The sequence below is a fragment of the Plecotus auritus genome, assembly GCF_963455305.1.
Source record: "Plecotus auritus genome assembly, chromosome: 2".
Taxonomy (NCBI): Eukaryota; Metazoa; Chordata; class Mammalia; order Chiroptera; family Vespertilionidae; genus Plecotus; species Plecotus auritus.
The window spans coordinates 30,409,393-30,429,482 of NC_137771.1; the positions used below are offsets into that span (position 1 = coordinate 30,409,393).

Below are 20,090 nucleotides of genomic sequence, written 5' to 3' on the forward strand. Positions count from 1 at the left end.
CTTTTCCCTTCAGTTAAGACAGACATGAACAGAGTAGGACTGATAGGCTAGGTACAGAAGGTCACCAGGGCAAAAAGCCCCAGGTGACTAGCAACAGGCAAAACTGGGAAAACAAGGATCTTGCCCACTGTGTAATCTTTCCTCCTCAGGCATATTGATGGTCATGTGGCTTGGATCCTCCCCTGACCTTTCCTCCCCTGGCATGTTGATAGTCATGCGGTAGACCCCCTTGGAGGAGGAACAAGGCGCTGAAGAGTTGAAGAGTGGTTTCGTGCAACTCCCAGGCAGGCCCTTGCATGACCATTCCTTTAAGCATTTAACCCCAGAGATAACATCTAGGCCTCAGTTGTGTTTCAGCTCCAGGCTCAGAAAAGCTGCAAAACCAGACAAGCAATACCATGACTGACATCAGGACCAGCTGCATTGACTAATGACCCCCTGTTCTGGCACTGACCAAGCAGTAGAGACCACATCCCTAAAAGGACACACCTGGAAAGCTGATGAATATGCTATTGGGATCCTCCCCTGAGACCTCCAGATAAATACCCTTAAGACAGAGGACCCAGTGCTGCTCTCCCTCCAGGAGCCAGCTGGTACCTTTCTCTCTCCAAGGACCCTTCTTTTGCTTTGTAACTTGTTTCCTGAGCCATTTCTTCCATAGCTCACTTCTTCTATCTCTGTAATAAACTTGCTCTTATAGTTTGAGTCTTGGCTCTGAATCCTTAGCCAGAACTCAAGTACTGAAGGTCTGATTCCACTGGTCAAATCCCTGGTGCCATTTCACCACCAACTCTTCTAGGTTCTTCTGGCTGGTCTAATAGTTAAGTTAACATGAGACAGATTAGCAGGAGAAAAACAAACTGAAGTTTAATAACATATACTTCCTGCATTAAAGGGAGAGCTGCAGGAACACTGAATAACTTGCCAAGATGACAAAAGCCTTCACCTTTATCTTCAGCTAAAGACAAAAAATGATGGTGGCGATGGGGAGTCAGTTATGGAAGGTTACCAGGAAAAGCACAGTAAACAAGCATATTATTATTGTCTACACCTTCTCCATTGATAATTTCTAGAGATATCCTCCTCTTCATGGTATAGTGAGGGAAACACCCTTACAAATGTAAATGTCCTTTTACAAAGAGTAACTTCTACTTGCTTTTCAGAGGTTCTCCCTTGTCTTCTGTTTCTTAAAATTAACCAGCTTAAATAAAATACTCAATATCCCAAAGAGGCATATTTTGAGGTAGCAAACTCTGCTCCTCTCCACTATCATCCCTGACAAAGATCAACTTTGATCTTAACTGAGCCTATTGTCTTTTTGCATCTAGATAACATACCTTTGGAATGTTGGGGTAACCTGTAATTTCCCTTTTTTCGGGACCCCTCAGGGCAAACCAGTGCACCAGGGCCACAAATTTCCTCATTGTTATTGCTATTTGTGTTAATTGTTATGTGTTAATTGTTGACTGTTAACTATCCTATGCTCACCTAGGTAAAAGAAGCATGTGTCTATCATTTTACTTTTTATCCAATCCCAGAAGTAACTCCCTCCCCTTTGCTTTCTCCCACCTCTCTAATCTATCACCAATGGATTTCATGTAACCCACTTTCTCCTTCTTTGATGGTAATTTATAAAAATAGGTGAAAAACCACCATTCTCTGGAGCATTGTATTGTCTCAATGTGTTGAGATTCTACTTCCTGGCAAGAGTTGACAGTTTGGCTCAAAAAAACTCACAAAAATTCTTTACAGGTTTGAATAATGTACTTCTTCCTTAACAATTGTTAGGGATGGGAGGGAGAAATAGAATAGTGGAAACCAGCTATAGTTATAAGAAATATTAATTATGCTCTGTTAATCGTGATTGCTTTGTTCTGATTAAAGAAAGTACATTCTATCCTGGCTGGGAGTTGTAAGTCCCCTGGACCTTGGAGTTAACTGGAAATGCGGCCCATCTTCCTCATCAGAGAGCTGCCTGTTATCATGGAAATATTAACAACCTGTTGCCAGGCGAGACTGAAGGCACCATCCTTTGCAAACCCCCAGCAGGCACTGCCTGTAACCTGTAACCATTACACCCAATTTTATTCCTTTTCCCTACTTCTCCATCCCTGCTTGCCCATTTTTATTTTGCATACCCATTCTTATTTCTTTTGCCTACTTTCCCATGTAATCTTTGTCCTTCTTCTCCACATAACAACTGGCTTATGGGGGGAGGGAGTGCAGAGCAGATATTTGTGGATGACCTGCTGCTCTCCCATTATTGGAATAAACACACATACATGATTCAACCCTGTCTCTGCTTAATTGGCTCAAGTAGTGAAAAGGCAGCCTGGAACCATTGGCTGTACGGTTTCAAAATTATACCAATTATCTATAATCTCTTCCAGAAAAATTGAAGAGGGGATAATTTCTAACTAATTCTAATAGGCAGCATTATACTAATACCAAAACCAGGTAAGGATATTACAAATAGGAAAACTGCAGACCATTATCTCCCATGAACATGTCCAAACTCAATGTGGCCAGTTAGGCTCATCATGACCAGGCCTAGCTTACCCTTCTAGCTTCATTTTCTTGCCGCTCTCCTAATCCCCAAACATTTTGTTCGAGCCAAAATGAACATTTTTCACTTCACTGATGATGATGGTGATGATGACGATAACAGTAACAATAACATCAAATAATGCAACAACAACACTTTTTAGTAGAGTCTTCCTAATGTGTCAACTTGGCTAGGAATTCTGTTCATGCATGTTTCTGGTTAGAGTGGGCTACAAGAGATATTTTGTAGAAGATTTGGAGGGCAGAACAGAAGCATTTTGTTTTTTACTCTTGGAAAGTTGGAATACGTGCTCTTGTAGCTCACTTCTTCTGCCTCTGTGAACTTTCCTTCCAAAGGGTCAAGGCAGACTCACCCAGGCTCACTCCTGTTGCTATGATCTTGCCTCCTATATCTTAAGCTTCTCCTGTTTCACTGTCCCTAGCTTTAATTAAACTCTCAAAATCATCTGGACTTGTGTTGTGAATTTTTCCTACATGAAGTCAAGAACTGAGGGCCAATATTACCACTAACAGTTCTACTCCAATTGAACCCTGACTGATACAAGTGCTTACTATGTGCTAGACACTGATACAAGCCAACTGCTTATAACTCATTTAATTTACACAATGATCCTATGAGGTAGGAGTTTTTTACCATTCATCACTTTTGTTTTACCTCATTTATGTTTGCCTTTCAGGCTTTCTCTTGCTTTGTGAGTAATGCTTAAAAAGACATAGTTATTGTAGTTTATTCAGAATTTAGTTGTATTATATAACAGGAGGATAGCCTGTCATCCTGCTAGAAGTGACAGTCAGACAACTATTTTTCTACTATACCTCACTGAGTGAATTCATTATTCATCTGTACATTCATTCATTCACTTACTCAAACATTTTTTTGTTCACTAAATATTTACTGAATACCTATTGAGTGTCAAGCCCTGTGCTAGAGCTTTTAATTGGAGGTGAAAGTAAGTTTCTGAGCTTCACAGTATCTGTGGATGTCTGTATATCTTTTCATTGGCTAAAATAATATTTTTCTTAAAATATATGTAAATCACACTGAGTGCCACAGAAGTAGGAAGCATCAAATACTGGAGTTTAGGGCATCCAAGATAATTTAAGTAAGATCCTAATAATAATCCTAATAATTTCAGAAAAAAATATGACAGCTCCTATCTGGTAGCAACTTGTTGATGATTAAGATGCTTGTAAAGTACTTGGAACTTCTTTGAAGAAAATCCGCTGATAAATACAAAACACCAACTTCATTCTAGTCTGCATTTTGTGCTAATCATGTTAGAATTAGAAAAGCAAATCCCAGAGTATGCTATTTCCTAGGCAATTCAGTCATTCAAGAAAATATGCTGGTGTTGGTTGGTTGGTTGTTGTCCCTCGCACTGAAAGTTTGCAGTTCGATTTTCCAGTGGGGACATATGCCTGGGTTGTGGGCTTGATCCCTGATGCGGGCATGCAGGAGGCAGCTGATTGATGTTTTGCTCTCACACAGCCATGTTTCTCTCTCTTCCTCCCTCTAAAAATCAATAAAATTCTAAAAAAAAAAAAAAAAAAAAAAAAAAGAATCCCATACTCCTGTGTGCAAGGCAAACAAGGAAAAAAATTATTAGTATACAAGGTGGTAAGTACGATATATACTAGTAAGAGTGTGAGTTTATTTCAGTGGGGGAACAGAAGAAACATTGGTAAGTAGACACTGCTGGTAAACTCAACCAAGATTAGCCCATGAGAAGCTGACATCTTTGCTCCTCTTACCTCTCTTGTTGTTCTTCTTTTATCCTTTCCTCTAGTTGCTTCTTTCCCAAAATACAAGCATCTGTGAGACAGACTTTATGAGCCTGTTCTAATTTCTGCTGTAGATCCAAAATCTTGAATGAAAAAAGTTTACAAATAAAACTTTAAAGAAAAATGTGACCTATTTTCCAATTAGGAAAATATGATATAAATAACAAACACAATAGTACTGGCACACAATCTGATCACTCACTGATTTTTCCATATTATAAGTACAGCGTGTGACAAAAGTAGGTTTATAGTTGTTTGTATGGAAAAGAATACAATAATTAATAAATAATAAGAATAAACTTTGTGTTCTGCATACTCACAATTATAAACCTACTTTTGCCCAATCCTGAATATATATGTGTGCTCTTTTTTACAGCCATATACCATCCCACTGTAAGAATATACCATAACTTATTTAATTAACCTCCTACTGGTGGACATTTAGGTTAATTCCAATATCTTGCTATTATAAACAATGTCTCTAGAATAATTTATGAGGTGTGGATTTGCCAGGCAAAGGTTATTATTTGTTTGTTTGATACATAAGGCCAAACTGTCCCTGTAGGTATTAGACCAATTTGCACTTCTAACAGCAATGTGTGAGTGTCTGGTTTCTCATAGTGTGGCTACATTCATGAATAATATCTCAAAACAAAGTCAAAGTCTCTTATAAACCAAGTATCAATTAGCATATTGCCTAGCATCAGTAATAGGTTCTTTAATACCCTGGTCATTCTAAAAATAAGATTTATAAATGTGAAAGAGAGATATATAATTTTATTTTAGAATTTACATGCTAGATTAAAAGTGTCATTAAATATTTTTATTAGGTAAATATCCTTTTAAACTTGTTTAATTTTTTAAAAATATATTTTTTATTGATTTTTAGAGAGAGAGGAAGAGAGAGGGCTAGAAAGATAGAAACATCAAGGAGAGGGGAACATCATCAATGGGCTGCCTTCTGCATACCCTCTACTGGGGATTGAGCTGCAACCCGGGGATGTGTCCTGACCGGGAATCAAACTGGCAACCTCTTGGTTCCTGGGTCGACACTCAACCATTGAGTCACACCGGCCTGGCAAACCTTGTTTATTTATTTTTAAAAGCCTTTGTGTCACCTAAATTTGTAACTGGTACATAGTAAGAGTTCAATAAATATTTGCTGAATGACTAGATTTCAGCAGAATAGCTATTCTTTCTCTATTGCATTCCTGACCCAACAATGAGTCCCTTAGAATAGTTTGACACCACATTCCCCACAAACATTCAGTGAATGCCAGTGTATGGCAGACCTTTTCTAAAAGAAGATCTTTCTGCATCAGCCCTAAGCCCTGGCACTTAGGACCTTGCAAAACCCACACACCATAGGAGAGGTGAAGAAGCAGAATGATTCAGGGCAATGGCAGAGACCAGGTCTAGTTCCTTTGAACTGCCCCATTTAGTTCTGAGCTCAGGGGAAATACTAACTTAAAGATATTCAGTCTTAATTCCACAGAAGAAAGTATCACCACATTGGCTTCTCTGTCAAGGACAAATGCCAAACTTTTGAACTTGCCACCCAATTTAAGAAAGATCATTTCCAAAACTTCTGAAGTCCATTCTGTGACCCTCGTTAATTATATTCCTTCCTGCTCCACCTGAGAAAACCAGTATCTTGACTTTTGTGTCAATCATTTCTTTGCTTTTTCTTTTAACAATATATCTCTCTATATGACATGGCTTTCATTCTGTACTATTTTGACCTTTATATCAGTGGAATCATACTGTGATTTTCCTGACCTGGTTTTTATTCAATATTACATTGAACTCAGCATGTACCTGTAATTAATTCAGTTTCGCTGTTGCATGCTGTTGTGTAAATATATAATTTATTTATTCAATCTCATATCAGTAGGCATTTGGGTTGTTTCCAATTTTCTGCTTTTCCAAACACTGTTACCATGAAAATGGCTGAATTCCTGCCTCCGGATACGTATGTGCAGTATAATAGTTTCTCTAGTGTTTATGCCCAGTAGTCTAAGTGTGGGGTTGTATAGTATATACATCTTGAACTTAACTAGAAACCAACATCAAACTGTTTTCCAAAGTGTTTATTTGGATTTACTCTTCCAACTGTAGTCAGTATGAGCTCCTACTGCACAAAACCCTCACCAATATTTAGTAGTGTCTAAATTTTAAATTTTACCAATCTTTATCAATTACTTTTTTATGGAGCAATAACACAGGCAGTAAAGTGTAAACTCAATACAATTTTACTTATAGAACCATCTCTCAGGCCAACATATGGAATACCTGTAGCACCACAGAAGATTCCCACATGTCCTGCATGTCCCCTCCCAGTTAAAAGGACTTACAGAGACAGCCATTAACCTATCACCATAGCTTAGTTTCTCTGTTCTTGAACCTCATATAAATGAAATTACACATTATGAACTCTTTTGTGCTGGCTTCTTTAGTGAACATTAGGCTTTTGAATTTAATTCAGATTGCTGTCATCTACTTCTTGGTATTATTAGTTTTATATTTATATAGTTAGATAAAATGGCATTTTTTAAAATATAAAATTTTACTCAGACAAACTTACAGTTCAAAATGTGCACCTGTTACATCCTACTGCCACCTGGCGTTAGGCAATCTAAAATGCAGGGGCAATATTTCAAAATGGCTCATTTCACAACACAAACCATTCCAAAAATTACAAAATAAAAATCATGTAAACACCAACCCAAATGAGAAGAGAATAGGCTTTTAAAATTTGAATGTGTAAAAGAAAAGTAGTTTGGTCTCAGTTCTTTAAGTTATTGCTTTTATGAAACACCTTTATAGGTTTATGCAGTTTGAAAAAAATACACAAAATTTACTAGAATTATAGGAGCAGATGAAGTTGAAGGGAGGAAAGCATGAGAGAGTAAAGAAAAACCCTAGAATTCTATCAAGTTTGTACCATATCTATTTCTTAAAGTCCTTAGGGAAACAGGTTTCATTAGTAGTATCCAGCGCATGTTACTTATTAAGTGTAAAGATAATTACCCTTTCCTCTGCATCAGCAACTCTGGATTTCTCCTGAGCCAGCTTTTCTTTTAGGGTGTTCTGTGATTTAATGCTCTCAGCCTGTGTCAGTACTTCCAGCTCCAGCTCCTTGATTTTCTGCTGACAGTGCTTCCACTCTGCTGGAGGTGAAGAGCACATCCTTGCACTGTCTAATAACTTCTGCTGGGCCTGCTTTAGTTCAATTTTGATCTGGAGGTGGGGAATAAATAACAGTGATGGGAATAAGCATGGAGTGAATGTGAATGTGAGCCAGAATAAGCAGCTTTCAAAGGAATGCTGTCCCCCAAGAGCTGACGAACACCAATGTCATGTGGCTGATTTCCTCTCTGGAGCTGCCACGTGTAAGGTTTGCCAAGGTCTCTCTCTCCAGATGACAGCTGGACAAAGGGATTTTCCTAAGAGTTTCAATACCTGCAAGGTATAAATATTTTTCCATCCTTTTTTCTATCACTCCAGGCTGCCTTTCATTCCCACTACTCTGTGAAGCTGCTTTTGCTAAGGGCACTATTGCCAAAGTAAATCCAATGGACAGTTGACTGCTTAGTGGCATTCACTCCCTCCCTCTCAGAAAGTTCCCCTCCTCTCTTGGAGTCCATGACATCAAACTCCCATGATTTTCACTTGCCTCTCTTCTGTTCCTTATTGGTCTCTTTTTTTTTTTTTGACTGTTCTAATGCTACCCAACTTCTAAATGCTATTGGATTAAACTGGTCCTTGAGAGTGGATCATTCTCTCTCTTGGTTCATCCTCATGATTTAAAATAAGACACCACCTTTATGCCAAATAACTGCCTAAGTGAAACTCCTTGATCTGCCCACATTTCCAAGATTGTTTTTCTCTCAGTCTTCCTGATTATAGTCAATGATGTCACCGTCTACACTGTGTAGGCCAGTAACCTGAGTTATCCTTGAGTCTTCTTTTTCCATTATGAGCCAATTCAGTGCAAGCTGTCACTCTGCCTCCACAACAGATCTTGCATCAATCCATTTCAGTCGTTTGTGTCACGACTCTAGTCTAGATCAGTGGTCGGCAAACTCATTAGTCAACAGAGCCAAATATCAACAGTACAACGACTGAAACTTCTTTTGAGAGCCAAATTTTTTAAACTTAAACTTCTTCTTTTTTAAAAAAAATATATTTTATTGATTTTTTACAGAGAGGGAGAGGGATAGAGAATTAGAAACATTGATGAGAGAGAAACATCGATCAGCTGCCTCTTGCACACTCCTCACTGGGGATGTGCCCGCAACCAAGGTACATGCCCTTGACCAGAACCAAACCTGGGACCCTTCAGTCTGCAGGCTGACGCTCTATCCACTGAGCCAAACCGGTTAGGGCATAAACTTAAACTTCTTCTAACGCCACTTCTTCAAAATAGACTCGCCCAGGCCATGGTATTTTGTGGAAGAGCCACACTCAAGGGGCCAAAGAGCCGCATGTGGCTCGCAAGCCGCAGTTTGCCGACCACTGGTCTAGATCATCATCTCTAGCCCTGATCATAGCAATAGCCTCAACCCCGGTCCTGCCATTTCCAGGTTTACTCCCTTCCAATCTGTTCTCTGCATAGCAGCCAAAGTGTTCTTTTTAAAACATAAATTGAACTACTTGACACCCCTCCTTAAATATTTCAGTGGCTTCCCATCACTCTGGGAACAAGACGCAGCGGTTTGCCTGGCCTTGTGTGATCCAGCCCTTGCCAACCTCCTTAAAATCATCCTGTCATTCCCCCTTCTCCCACTGACCTCCTGTCCTGCTGGTTTCTACTAGAATTTAGAGTTTCCAACACACCAGACTCCACTCTTTCTTCTGCTAGAAATGTATTCCCTTCCCCTCTCCTCATGGTATAGTTTGTTCCTGTCTATTTTTCAGGTCTTAGCTTAAAAGGCACTCTGTAAGAGAAAACCTCCATGATCATTTAATCTGAAGAGATCTCTTTACTTCCTTCTTACTTATTATACCACATTTATTTCCTTCAGAGAACTTATCACCATTTATAATTAAACATGTATTTATCTACTCTTTTACATCCTTCTTCCTCACTCTAAATTCCCATGTGTTTTATTAATTTCTTAGTATCCAACACCTATCAAAGTGCCTAAAGTAGATGATTAATCAATATTTACTGAACAAATAAGTGAATGAATGACATTCTAAGGAATATTAGAACCTGGTAAATGGACATAGTAGGTAGGACTCACAGACAAAAATGCTGAGCTAGAACTTACTTTACTTTATGTAAAATAGAATTTCCTGGGCTCAAAGCTTTTCAACTTATTAATAGGGATTATAACTATAATTTCCTCCACTTGTGACTTCTGCGTATTAACCATTCAGATTTTATCAAATGAATTAAAAGTTAATAATGTTTAACCTCTCTAAGCATGTTTCTTCATCCGTAATATGGAGATAACTACTTAACTCATAGGACAGTTAGAAAGCTATATTTAATAAAACAAAGCAATGAAAGCATCAAGAATAGAAATAGCCACATATGTAATACCTAATACAAGTTAGCTGTTGTTCTTCAAGAATCACTTACAAGGAGACATACGTAATACTTTAAACAATAAAGAATTTAAATAAATAAAAAAAGAATCACTTACAGGATATCTGCTGTATTTGAAGTACAGAACTCAGGCAGATACTACTATAACTACTGTATGTTGGTTAGGCTTTCATATCAATGAAGTAGTTGAGATTCGTACTTTACCCATTTTAAATGAAAAAACTAAGTCTCAAATATAGTTAGCAAATGATAGAACCCAGGTCTGAATACAGATTTCTGATTCTAGCCCAGTATTTAATACTAAACTGCCTCAAAATTGTGAAATGCCTGTATTTAAAAAAAATATTTTTATTGATTTCAGAGGGGAAGGGAGAGGGAGAGAGAGAGAAACCTCAATGATGAGAGAGAATTATCAACCAGCTGCCTCCTGTACTCCCCACACTGGGGATCAAATCCGCAACGTGGGCACGTGCCCCAACCGGGAATCAAACTGTGACCTCCTGGTTCCTAGGTCAACACTCAACCACTGAGCCCCATCAGCCAGGCAAAATGCCTGTATTTTTTTATTTATCAATAAAGCTAGTTCTTGAAAAGTCTAATAAAATGGATAAACTAGTGAAACTAATTAAGGGAAAAGCAACAAAGGGTAAGTAACTAGTATCATGAAATTAAAAAGGACCATTGCTATATTATTTATGAATAAGTTTATATAAAAATTGCTAAATTTTTATGAATAAGTTTATATAAAAATTTTTAAAATTTAAATGAAAAAGAAAATTGTTTAGAAAAATATGATTTGCCAAAGTTAATACAAGAAGCATTCAGGGGCTGCTGGCATAAGGGCAATTTCTATTTCTTTTCCTGGGTGGTGGTTACATGGATAATCACTTTACAACAATTTATTAAACTATACACTGAGTAGCCAGATTATTATGATCTCTGAACACATAATAATCTGGCCACTCGGTGTGTGTGTGTGTGTGTGTGTGTGTGTGTGTGTGTGCACCTTGAAAAAGATGTAGTAGTGCTTGAATATGTTTAAATTCATATTTAACAACTGGACAACTAAAATGGTCTAAGAAATGTGGTTGAAGGGAAAGTTAAAAGGCTATCTTGCAAAAAAATTTGATGAAGATTTAGAGTTTAATTTAAAACTATAAAGGCTTGAGGGAATATGATCAATATTCAAAAGATCATGAGGTTTATTCAAATAATCTTGAAATACTAGAACTCCTAGAAGAGCTTCCCTTGAAGTTTGGAATAAATGACTATTCGTTTTCCTCTAGATCTGTCCTATTAGACTGTGAGCTCCTAAAAAGTACGGATCTTTCTTAATCTATTTTTAAGTCACTTTAAAAAAAATTGATTTCAGAGAGGAAGGGAGAGGGAGAGAATAGAAACGTCAATGATGAGAGAGGATCATTGGCCACTTCATCCTGCACGCGCCACACTGGTGATCGAGCCCGCAACCTGGGCATATGCCCTCACAGGGAATCGAACCATGACCTCCTGGTTCATAGGTTGACACTCAACCACTGAGCCACGCCAGCCGGGCTTTTATCCCACTACACCAGGGGTGGGCAAATTTTTCCTATAAAGGGCTGCCAGATAGTAAATACTGTAGCCTTATCAGAACTACTAAAACCTGCTATTGTAGTGCAGAAGAATCCATTGATAACATGTAAGCAAACAGATATGGTTGTTTTGTAAATAAATTTTTATCTATAAAAACAGAAGAGAGGTAGGATTTGACCCAAAGTTTGCTGACCCCTGCACCAGGGGATAAGGACTGTGTATGTTTGCCTATCATTAAACCGTCATATCAATAAGATCCTACCCAGTGTATGACTGATGCTCAACAGGCATTTACTGAAAACAAAAATCTTAGATAGGAGCTCACAGAAACTAGATACCTATATATTTATAGAACTGAACCACAATAAAAAGGAAGTATGACTACTTTACATGGTGGTTCAAATTGAACATTTATGTGGTTTATACAATTTAGATGAATATGTGAATGGCAGTTCTAATATTTTCAAACAAGCATGTTTGGGGGATGGTCTCTAACTTTAGATGCTCTTGTGTCAGAAAGAACAAGTCTATCCTCCTATGAATTATACCTTGGTGCAGTTGATATTTGAGTCAACCAATATCTTATTAGAACCTATAACCAAGATTACTCTACCCAGCAAAGCTATCATTCAGAGTTGAAGGTCAGATAAAGAGCTTCACAGACAAGAAAAAGCTAAAGGAGTTCATCACCACCAAACCAGGATTACATGAAATGCTGAAGGGTATTCTTTAAGAAGCGGAAGAAGAAGAAAAAGGTAAAGATAAAAATTATGAACAACAAAATGACATCAAATACATACCTACCAACAAGTGAATCTAAAAATCAAGTGAATAAAAAATCTGAAGAACAGAATGGACTGGTGAATATAATAGAATCAGGGACATAGAAAGGGAGTGGACTGACAATTCTCAGGGGGAAGGGGGTGTGAGGGGTGTGGGAAGAGATTGGACAAAAATCTTACACCTATGGATGAAGACAGTGGCAGCGGGTAAGGGCATGGGGTGGGGTGGGGAATCAGGTGGAGGGGAGCTATGGGGGAGAAAAAAGAGGAACACCTGTAATAATCTGAACAATAAAGATTTATTTAAAAAAATAAAGCTCAATTTAAAAAAACAACAACAATATCTTATTTATTAGAGATAAATAAGCCTAGAGATAGAACTATGGCAGGACAACCAGGGTTTGGGCTCAGGTCATTGAAATTTAATGTGCTACAATTTTAGGTAATAATTTCAAAAGATTGTGTTACTTTAAAACTTTTCATATTTACAGATTGACAACATACATACACCTTCAGCAGCAGAGAAACAACTGAGCTGTGTACCTACTTGGTAGGGAAAAGTTAAAAAAGTTAACCTGAGAGCTCACATTGTCCACCCATCTATGGACACTATCATGAATTATAAAGTTGAGGAATTTTGATTCATTTTTTTCCCAGGGCCAATTGAGTAATTGAGACCCGTCACTAAAGGATGTGCCCACTAGAGTTACCTTAATGCTTTCTTCCTGAAGTAAGCTATTATGTTGCTTTAGGTCCAAGTTCTTTCCCCGCTCATATCGGAGCTCTTTTTCAGCTGAGCTGCAGAGAATCTGGAGCCGGTGCAAATTCTGGCGAAGTTGTTGTACTTCTTCTTGCTGCTGGTATTTCAGTTTTTCTTTAGATGATAGATTCTAAAAGAAACATTTGAAAAGAGAAACATGAACAATTTGAAAGAATATTGGTGAGACATGGGTTCCAGCTGTCATAACCAGAATTGTCAGAATGTGATTATTCACATGTTAGTTGGTACATGTTTATATACTTTAACTCCCATTATATTAGAGTAAAATATCAAAGCAATTATGTGAACAAAAGCAGTTAAACATAGATACACAAGTCTAGGGAGCGCAGAGAGTCCCAAACTAGATGAACTCAAAGAGACCCACACCAAGACACATCCTAACTAAAATGCCAAATGTTAAAGACCAAGAGATAATCTTAAAGGCAGCAAGAGAAAAAGTTATCTAAAAAGGAGCTCCCATAAGACTGTCAGCTCATTCCTCAACAGAAATATTTCAGGCCAGCCGAAACCGGTTTGGCTCAGTGGATAGAGCGTCGGCCTGCGGACTGAAGGGTCCCGGGTTCGATTCCGGTCAAGGACATGTACCTTGGCTGCGGGCACATCCCCAGTGGGGGGTGTGCAGGAGGCAGCTGATCGATGGTTCTCTCTCATCGATGTTTCTAACTCTCTATCCCTCTCCCTTCCTCTCTGTAAAAATCAATAAACATATGTTTAAAAAAATAAAATAACATTATAAAAAAAAAAAGAAATATTTCAGGCCAGAAGGGAATGGCATCAAATATTCAAAGTGATGAAAATCAAGGACCTACAACCAAGACTACTTTACCCAGCAAGGATATCATTTAAAATTGAAGGAGAAATAAAGAGCCTCACAGACAAGAAAAAGCTAAAGGAGTTCATTATCACCAAACCAGTATTATAAGAAATATTAAAGGGTCTTCTTTAAGAAGAGACATTTTAAAAAAGAGGTACATAGTTAGAAAGAATAAAATTGCAATAAATACGTACCTATTAATAATCACTTAAAATGTAAATGGATTAAATGCTTTAATCAAAAGACATACGATATCTGAATGAATAAAGAAAACAAGATCCATATATAGATGCTGTCTACAAAAGATCCACCTTAGAATGAAAGATATACACATACTAAAAGTAAAAGGATGAAAAGATATTTCATGCAAATAGAAATGAAAATACTTTTATCAGACAAAATAGACTTTAAAACAAAGGCTCTACTAAGAGACAATGGACACTACATAATGATAAGGGGAGCAATCCAACAAGAGGATATAACCCTTATAAACATTTATGAATTCAACATAGGAACATCTAAACATATAAAGCAAATCTTGACAGACATAAAGGGACAGATTGATAGTAATACCATTATAGTAGGGGATTTTAATACCCATTGACATCAAAGGATAGATCTTCCATACAGAAAATCAACAAGAAAATGGCAGCCTTAAATGGCACTCTAGATCAGATGGATTTAATTGATATTTTTCAGAGCATTTCACCCCAAAGCAGCAGAATATACATTCTTTTCAAGTACACATGGAACATTTTCTAGGATAGACCACATGTTAGGACACAAATCAAGTCTCAATAAATTTAAAAAGACTGAAATCATATCAAGGATCTTCTCTGACCAAATGATATGAAACTGTAAATCAATTACAAGAAAAAAAAATTAAAAACACACAAAGTCATGGAGGCTAAATATGTTACTAAACAATGAATGGGTTAACAAGGAGATCAAGGAGATCAAAAGAAGAAATCAGATACAAATGAAAATGGGAACACAACAACCCCAAATCTATGGGACACAGTGAAAGCAGAGGGAAATTCATAGCATTACAGGCCTACTTTAAGAAACAAGAAAAATCTCAAATAAATAACCTAATCTCACACCTAAAGGAATTAGAAAAAGAACAACAAAGAAAGCCCAAAGTGAATAGAAGAAAGAAATAATAAAGATCAGAGTGTAGCCTGGCTGGCATGGCTCAGTGGTTGAGCATCGAACTATAAACTAAGAGGTCACTGTTCGATTCCCAGTCAGGGCACATGCCTGGGTTGAAGCTTAATCCCCAGTGTGGGGGCCTGCAGGAGGCAGCATATCAATGATTCTTTGTCATCATTGATATTTCTATCTCTCTGTCCCTTTTCCTTCCTCTTTGAAATAAATAAAAATATATTTAAAAAAGATCAGAGTATAAATAAACAAAACAGAATCTAAAAAAACAAAAACAAACGTTCAATGGAACCAAGAGCTGGTTCTTTGAAAAGATAAACAAGATTGATAAATCTTTAACCATATTCATTAAGAAAAAAAAACAAAAAAACAGAGAGAACCTAGACAGTACTATGCTAAGTGAAATAAGTCAGTCAGAGAAAGACAAATATTATTTCACTTACATGTGGAATCTAAAGAACAACACAAACAAGCAAAACAGAAGCAGCTCATAGAACAGAGAACAGACTGATGGTTGCCAGAGGGGAGAGCGGCTGGGTGGAAAAGGTGAAGGGATTGTGAAGTACAGATCAGTAGTTAGACAAGTCATGGGGATGTAAAGTACAGCATAGGAAATATAGTCAATAATATTGTAATAACCATGTATGGTGCCAGATGGGTACTAGAAATATCAGGGGAACACTTTGCAAAGTATATGATTGTCTAATCACTATGCTGTACACCTGGACCTAATACAAAATAATATTGAATGTAAACTATAATTAAAAAAATGTTTAAAGGTCAAGTTCTAGAGTAGACAAACCCAGATTTCACCACAATGCATCATTCTGGGCAAACTAACCTCTGTAAAGCCTAAGTTTCCTCACCTATAAAGTAGAAACAATAATAATCCTATCTCACTGTACTGCTGAATATATACAGGTGGTATTTAGTAGAGTGCTTAGAACAGAGTAAATATTCAATAATATTATTTAAAACCCATGAAGCTAGGTTTTAAACCTATAAAATTGAGATATTCATGGAGGTTTGAACTTGTTTCAAGAATATAGGGGAAAGTAGTATCTAGAATTCAGCTATCACAATATCAATGTTGAATAGCAGAAATTAAGGCCCCAAAGGCCATCAGCAGACACAAATACATATGAACAATAGAGCTCACATATTCAAGAGGCTCTCACAGTTCTTTTTCTATATATTTACCATGTATAAGCGTTCTTTAAAGTTTGGTGTCTGGTCTCAGCCTAAAGTTGCTTAAATTTGCACATGATTAAGATGACACAACACATATGGATAGCAGCTAGATACTAGACACTCTAATCTGACAATAGGTGCAGACCACAAAACTGCACACACATACCCTAGCCAGTTTGGCTCAGTGGTTAGAGCATTGGCATGTAGATTGAAGGGTCCCAGGTTCGATTCCGATCAAGGACATGTACCTCGAACCTCTATTGCAGGCTCAATCCCCGGCCCTGGTCTGGGCACATGCAGCAGGCAACCAAATGATGTATCTCTCTCACATTGATATTTTCCTCTCTCTGTCTTTCCCCTACCCTTCTACTCTGAATGAATGAATGAATGAATGAATGAATGAATGAAGAAATATCCTCAGGTGAGGATTAACAAAAAACCCAACAAAACAAAAACAAAAAACCCTTGGTACACACACAAAAACTTTTAAAAAAGAACAACCTATAATCATCAGTAGGTCAAAGAACTCTATGCAAAGAAAAAGGTTCTGAAATCACTACTGCACGGTTCACTGCAGAAATAAAAATCAGTCTAAAATGTATTTCCTTCCTTGCCTGCTTAAAGAAGTAAATGAAATAGTGTGTGTGTGTGTGTGTTCATATGTGTGTGTGTGTGTGTATGTGTGAGAGAGAGAGAGAGAGAGAGAGAGAGAGAGACAGTGCTTTGGGAAATGTAAAGTTCAAAATAAAAATATGTTATTTCTTTCCCATGAGACCCACATCTATTTTGTTTATTGGATCTCAAAATAGTTGTCAGAAAGGTGTGTGCAAGGAAATCTTAACTTGTACAAGAATTAACCTGTAGCCCTAGCCAGTTTGGCTCAGTTGATAGAGAGTCAGACTGTGGACTAAAGGATCCCGGGTTCGATTCTGTTCAAGGGCACATACCTTGGTTGCAGGCTCCTCCCCGACCAGCCCCGGCCCTGCTTGGGGCGTGTGCAGGCGGCAACCAATTGATGTGTTTCTCTCACATATTTCTCTCTGTCTTTCCCTCTCTCTTCCTCTATCTCTAAAAATCAATGGAAAAATATCCTTGGGTGAGAATTTAAATAAATAAATAAATAAACAAGAAAAGAAAAAAAAAGAATTAACCTGTAAAACTGCGGTGTAAGTACTGAAGTGTGGCCGATAGTCATTTCCTTCATTTTTCCTGGAGGCAGATCTCTGGTAAATAGCAAAAGCCATATTTAAAACAATTCTATGATTATGGTCTTTTTCCTCCAAAACAAAGTATTTTGTACATCTAAACTAGGTACCAGGAATAGAAAATGTGGCACAAATCCTGCCATTCCCTATCTTACCTGCCAGGGCAGATGGCGATAATTAGTTTTTGTGTTTTTCCCCTGTTGAGCTTCACTGGAGCCTATGAACCCATTATAATGAAGTGCATCAAATGAGGGGCTTAGTTCAGATTTTAGCTGCTATCGTATTACCATTCAGGCTGCGGTTATGCTATAGTTCAACAAATATACATTTAATGATGATATAAAAATATTTTTTAATCCACAGCTGGTCAGAGGAAATGGCACCTACCTTGGCATTACGCCATATCTCTGAGACTGAAGGGGGCTCTAATTTATATGGCTCACCTCTCCTTTAAGCCTCACAGCTTCCTGAGGCTTCAAGGTCAATTGCTGTTCTTCCCTTTTCATATCTTGGTTTTGTTGTAAGTCCTCCTCTTTCTGCCTCTCTCTTGGAGTTTCTTTCAGCTTACTTTCTCCTAGTTCAGAACTTGGTTAAATATAACAATAAAAAACTATCAAAATGCTCATTCTACTGGCAGAATATGGAGGGGAAAAATATACCAGTCAAGAAAGTATTGCAAGGAAGATTTTCAACTTGAAATCTATAGATCAGTTATCTTATAATAAAACCTTAAAAACAAACGAATCTCATTTTCTTACTCACATTCAGGAAGATGACACAGCATAGACTTTTGTCTACACCCAAACAACCAGTTTAAGCGAGTTTTTCACTTTTTCAACTTTTAGTATGGCACTGGGCAGACAGAGCTTATGAAAAAATTTTAAAATCACTCAAAATTTTAAAATCACTCAATAGGCACTTTGGCAGGCACTAGGGTTATAATAGGACATAATCTCTACCCTAAGGAGTTTATAATTCAGTGAGAAATAATAAATAAACAACTACTTAGATTAAATAATAGTAAGTAATGTGAGGCCTGATAGATAAGTAGGCACAAGCTAAGCAAATGTAAAGGAAGAAGTGTGTGCATAAAGTAAACCCTCGATTTAATGAACTTCAGATTTAATGGACAAAATTTCCAGTCCATATGTCATACGTGAAAATTAACATCCTATTAATCTTAAAGTGCTTTTAACCAAGATTTGCTTATAATTAAATTAACAGGTTATTTTTTGTTATTAATTCACTGTTATTTTTAACAAATTTTAGTGAATAGGCCATATGTTGGAAAAAAACACTGTAGTGATTTTGCTGACATAAATATTACATATCTACAATTACAAACTACATATTTTAATCCAAGAGTCACTGCTCACTCTTAAAAAATGTTTGGGGAATGATTAGCACGTGATCATACCACATTATGAGTGGTAATTGGTTCTGTTGTCATATAGCATGACTTTCTGCAGCAGTTTTAGCCACACATTAGTGCATTGGTTTACTCATGCATTCACCAGACCTATTCCGTATAAATTTAAAATTACAGTAATACATATAGAAAACTTTTATGTGAAATTAAACTTTTCATACATACTTAACTTTAATGACACAAACATGTCTACATAAGAAAAATTAACTAATCTGTCAATTTTTTAACATACACATTTGGAAAAATTACTTTATTATACAATGGACTTTCGGCTTTAACAGACACCAGCTCACCTGAATCAGCTTATTATATGGAGGTCTTACTATACACTATTCTAGTGCTCAAAACTAGATTTTTCTCCCCTCCCCGCCAAACAAATCTAAATGCTGTGATTAGCTTCTTGGCTCTTTACTCGCGTGACCACTCTCACACCTGTTCCTCAACATCTCTCCAATACACTCTTTACCCTTCTGCTTCTAGGTAGGTTTCATGATGGTGAATCTTGACTCAGAGCTCACTCTAAATTTAAAAACCAGTTTTTAAGAGAACATGAAATTCAGGGGCTCCACACGGGTAAAACAATCTCCTCTCTTACAACATTTATTAAGATATAAATTTGACTACACCTACACAATATTTTCCCAGTTCATTGATGCTGTCTCCTTCAGTATGGCATATAAGTAAAAGCTGACAGCTATTGTTTCCTTTCGATGATCTAGTTTTAGGCCCATGCAAAATTTTACTGCATCTATTAGTTTGTGTGCAAAAATAGAGTAGTGCTTTTACCCAAGCCTCAAAGTTTCTGTGAAAGATACGTTTTGTGAAAAAGTAGAAATACTAGAGTTACAAGACAAGATTAACAAAAAACAAAAAAGAAAGAAAGAAAAAAACACACAAAACACTGGAAACCAAGATGGCGGCATAGGTAAACACCTGAACTGCTGCCTCACACAACAATTTCAAAACTACAACTAAAAGACAAAATGGACATCATCCAGAACCACAGGAAGGCTGGCTGAGTGGAAATTCTACAACTAGAAGGAAAGAAAAAAGCACACTGAGACTCAGAGGAGCTGTGGAAGTAAAGTGCAGCGGTATGGAGGCGCGCTCGCGGAGAGGGCTGGCAACTGAGTACACGGCTGGCTTTCTCAATCTGCAGGGAGACACAGCTCCCGACTGCTCTGAACTCCAGTTCCGGGCGAGACTGTGGGGACCCACATTCACACGGGGAGAAACTAGACTGTC

General features: G+C 37.4%; 1 protein-coding gene across 2 annotated transcripts in view; it reads right to left on the reverse strand.

The window, feature by feature from the left end:
- The window catches only part of LOC308242015 (phosphopantothenate--cysteine ligase), a 91,683-nt gene that overhangs the window by 23,260 nt on the left and 48,333 nt on the right, over window positions 1–20,090 (reverse strand). For both annotated transcript variants that reach the window (XM_080655798.1, XM_080655799.1), the window contains exons 9-11: window positions 12,972–13,151; window positions 7,378–7,587; window positions 4,318–4,430 (exon numbers count right to left, since the gene is read on the reverse strand). In XM_080655798.1, coding sequence (XP_080511924.1) covers window positions 4,318–4,430; window positions 7,378–7,587; window positions 12,972–13,151 — 503 coding nt within the window. The remainder of the gene's footprint in view (window positions 1–4,317; window positions 4,431–7,377; window positions 7,588–12,971; window positions 13,152–20,090) is intronic.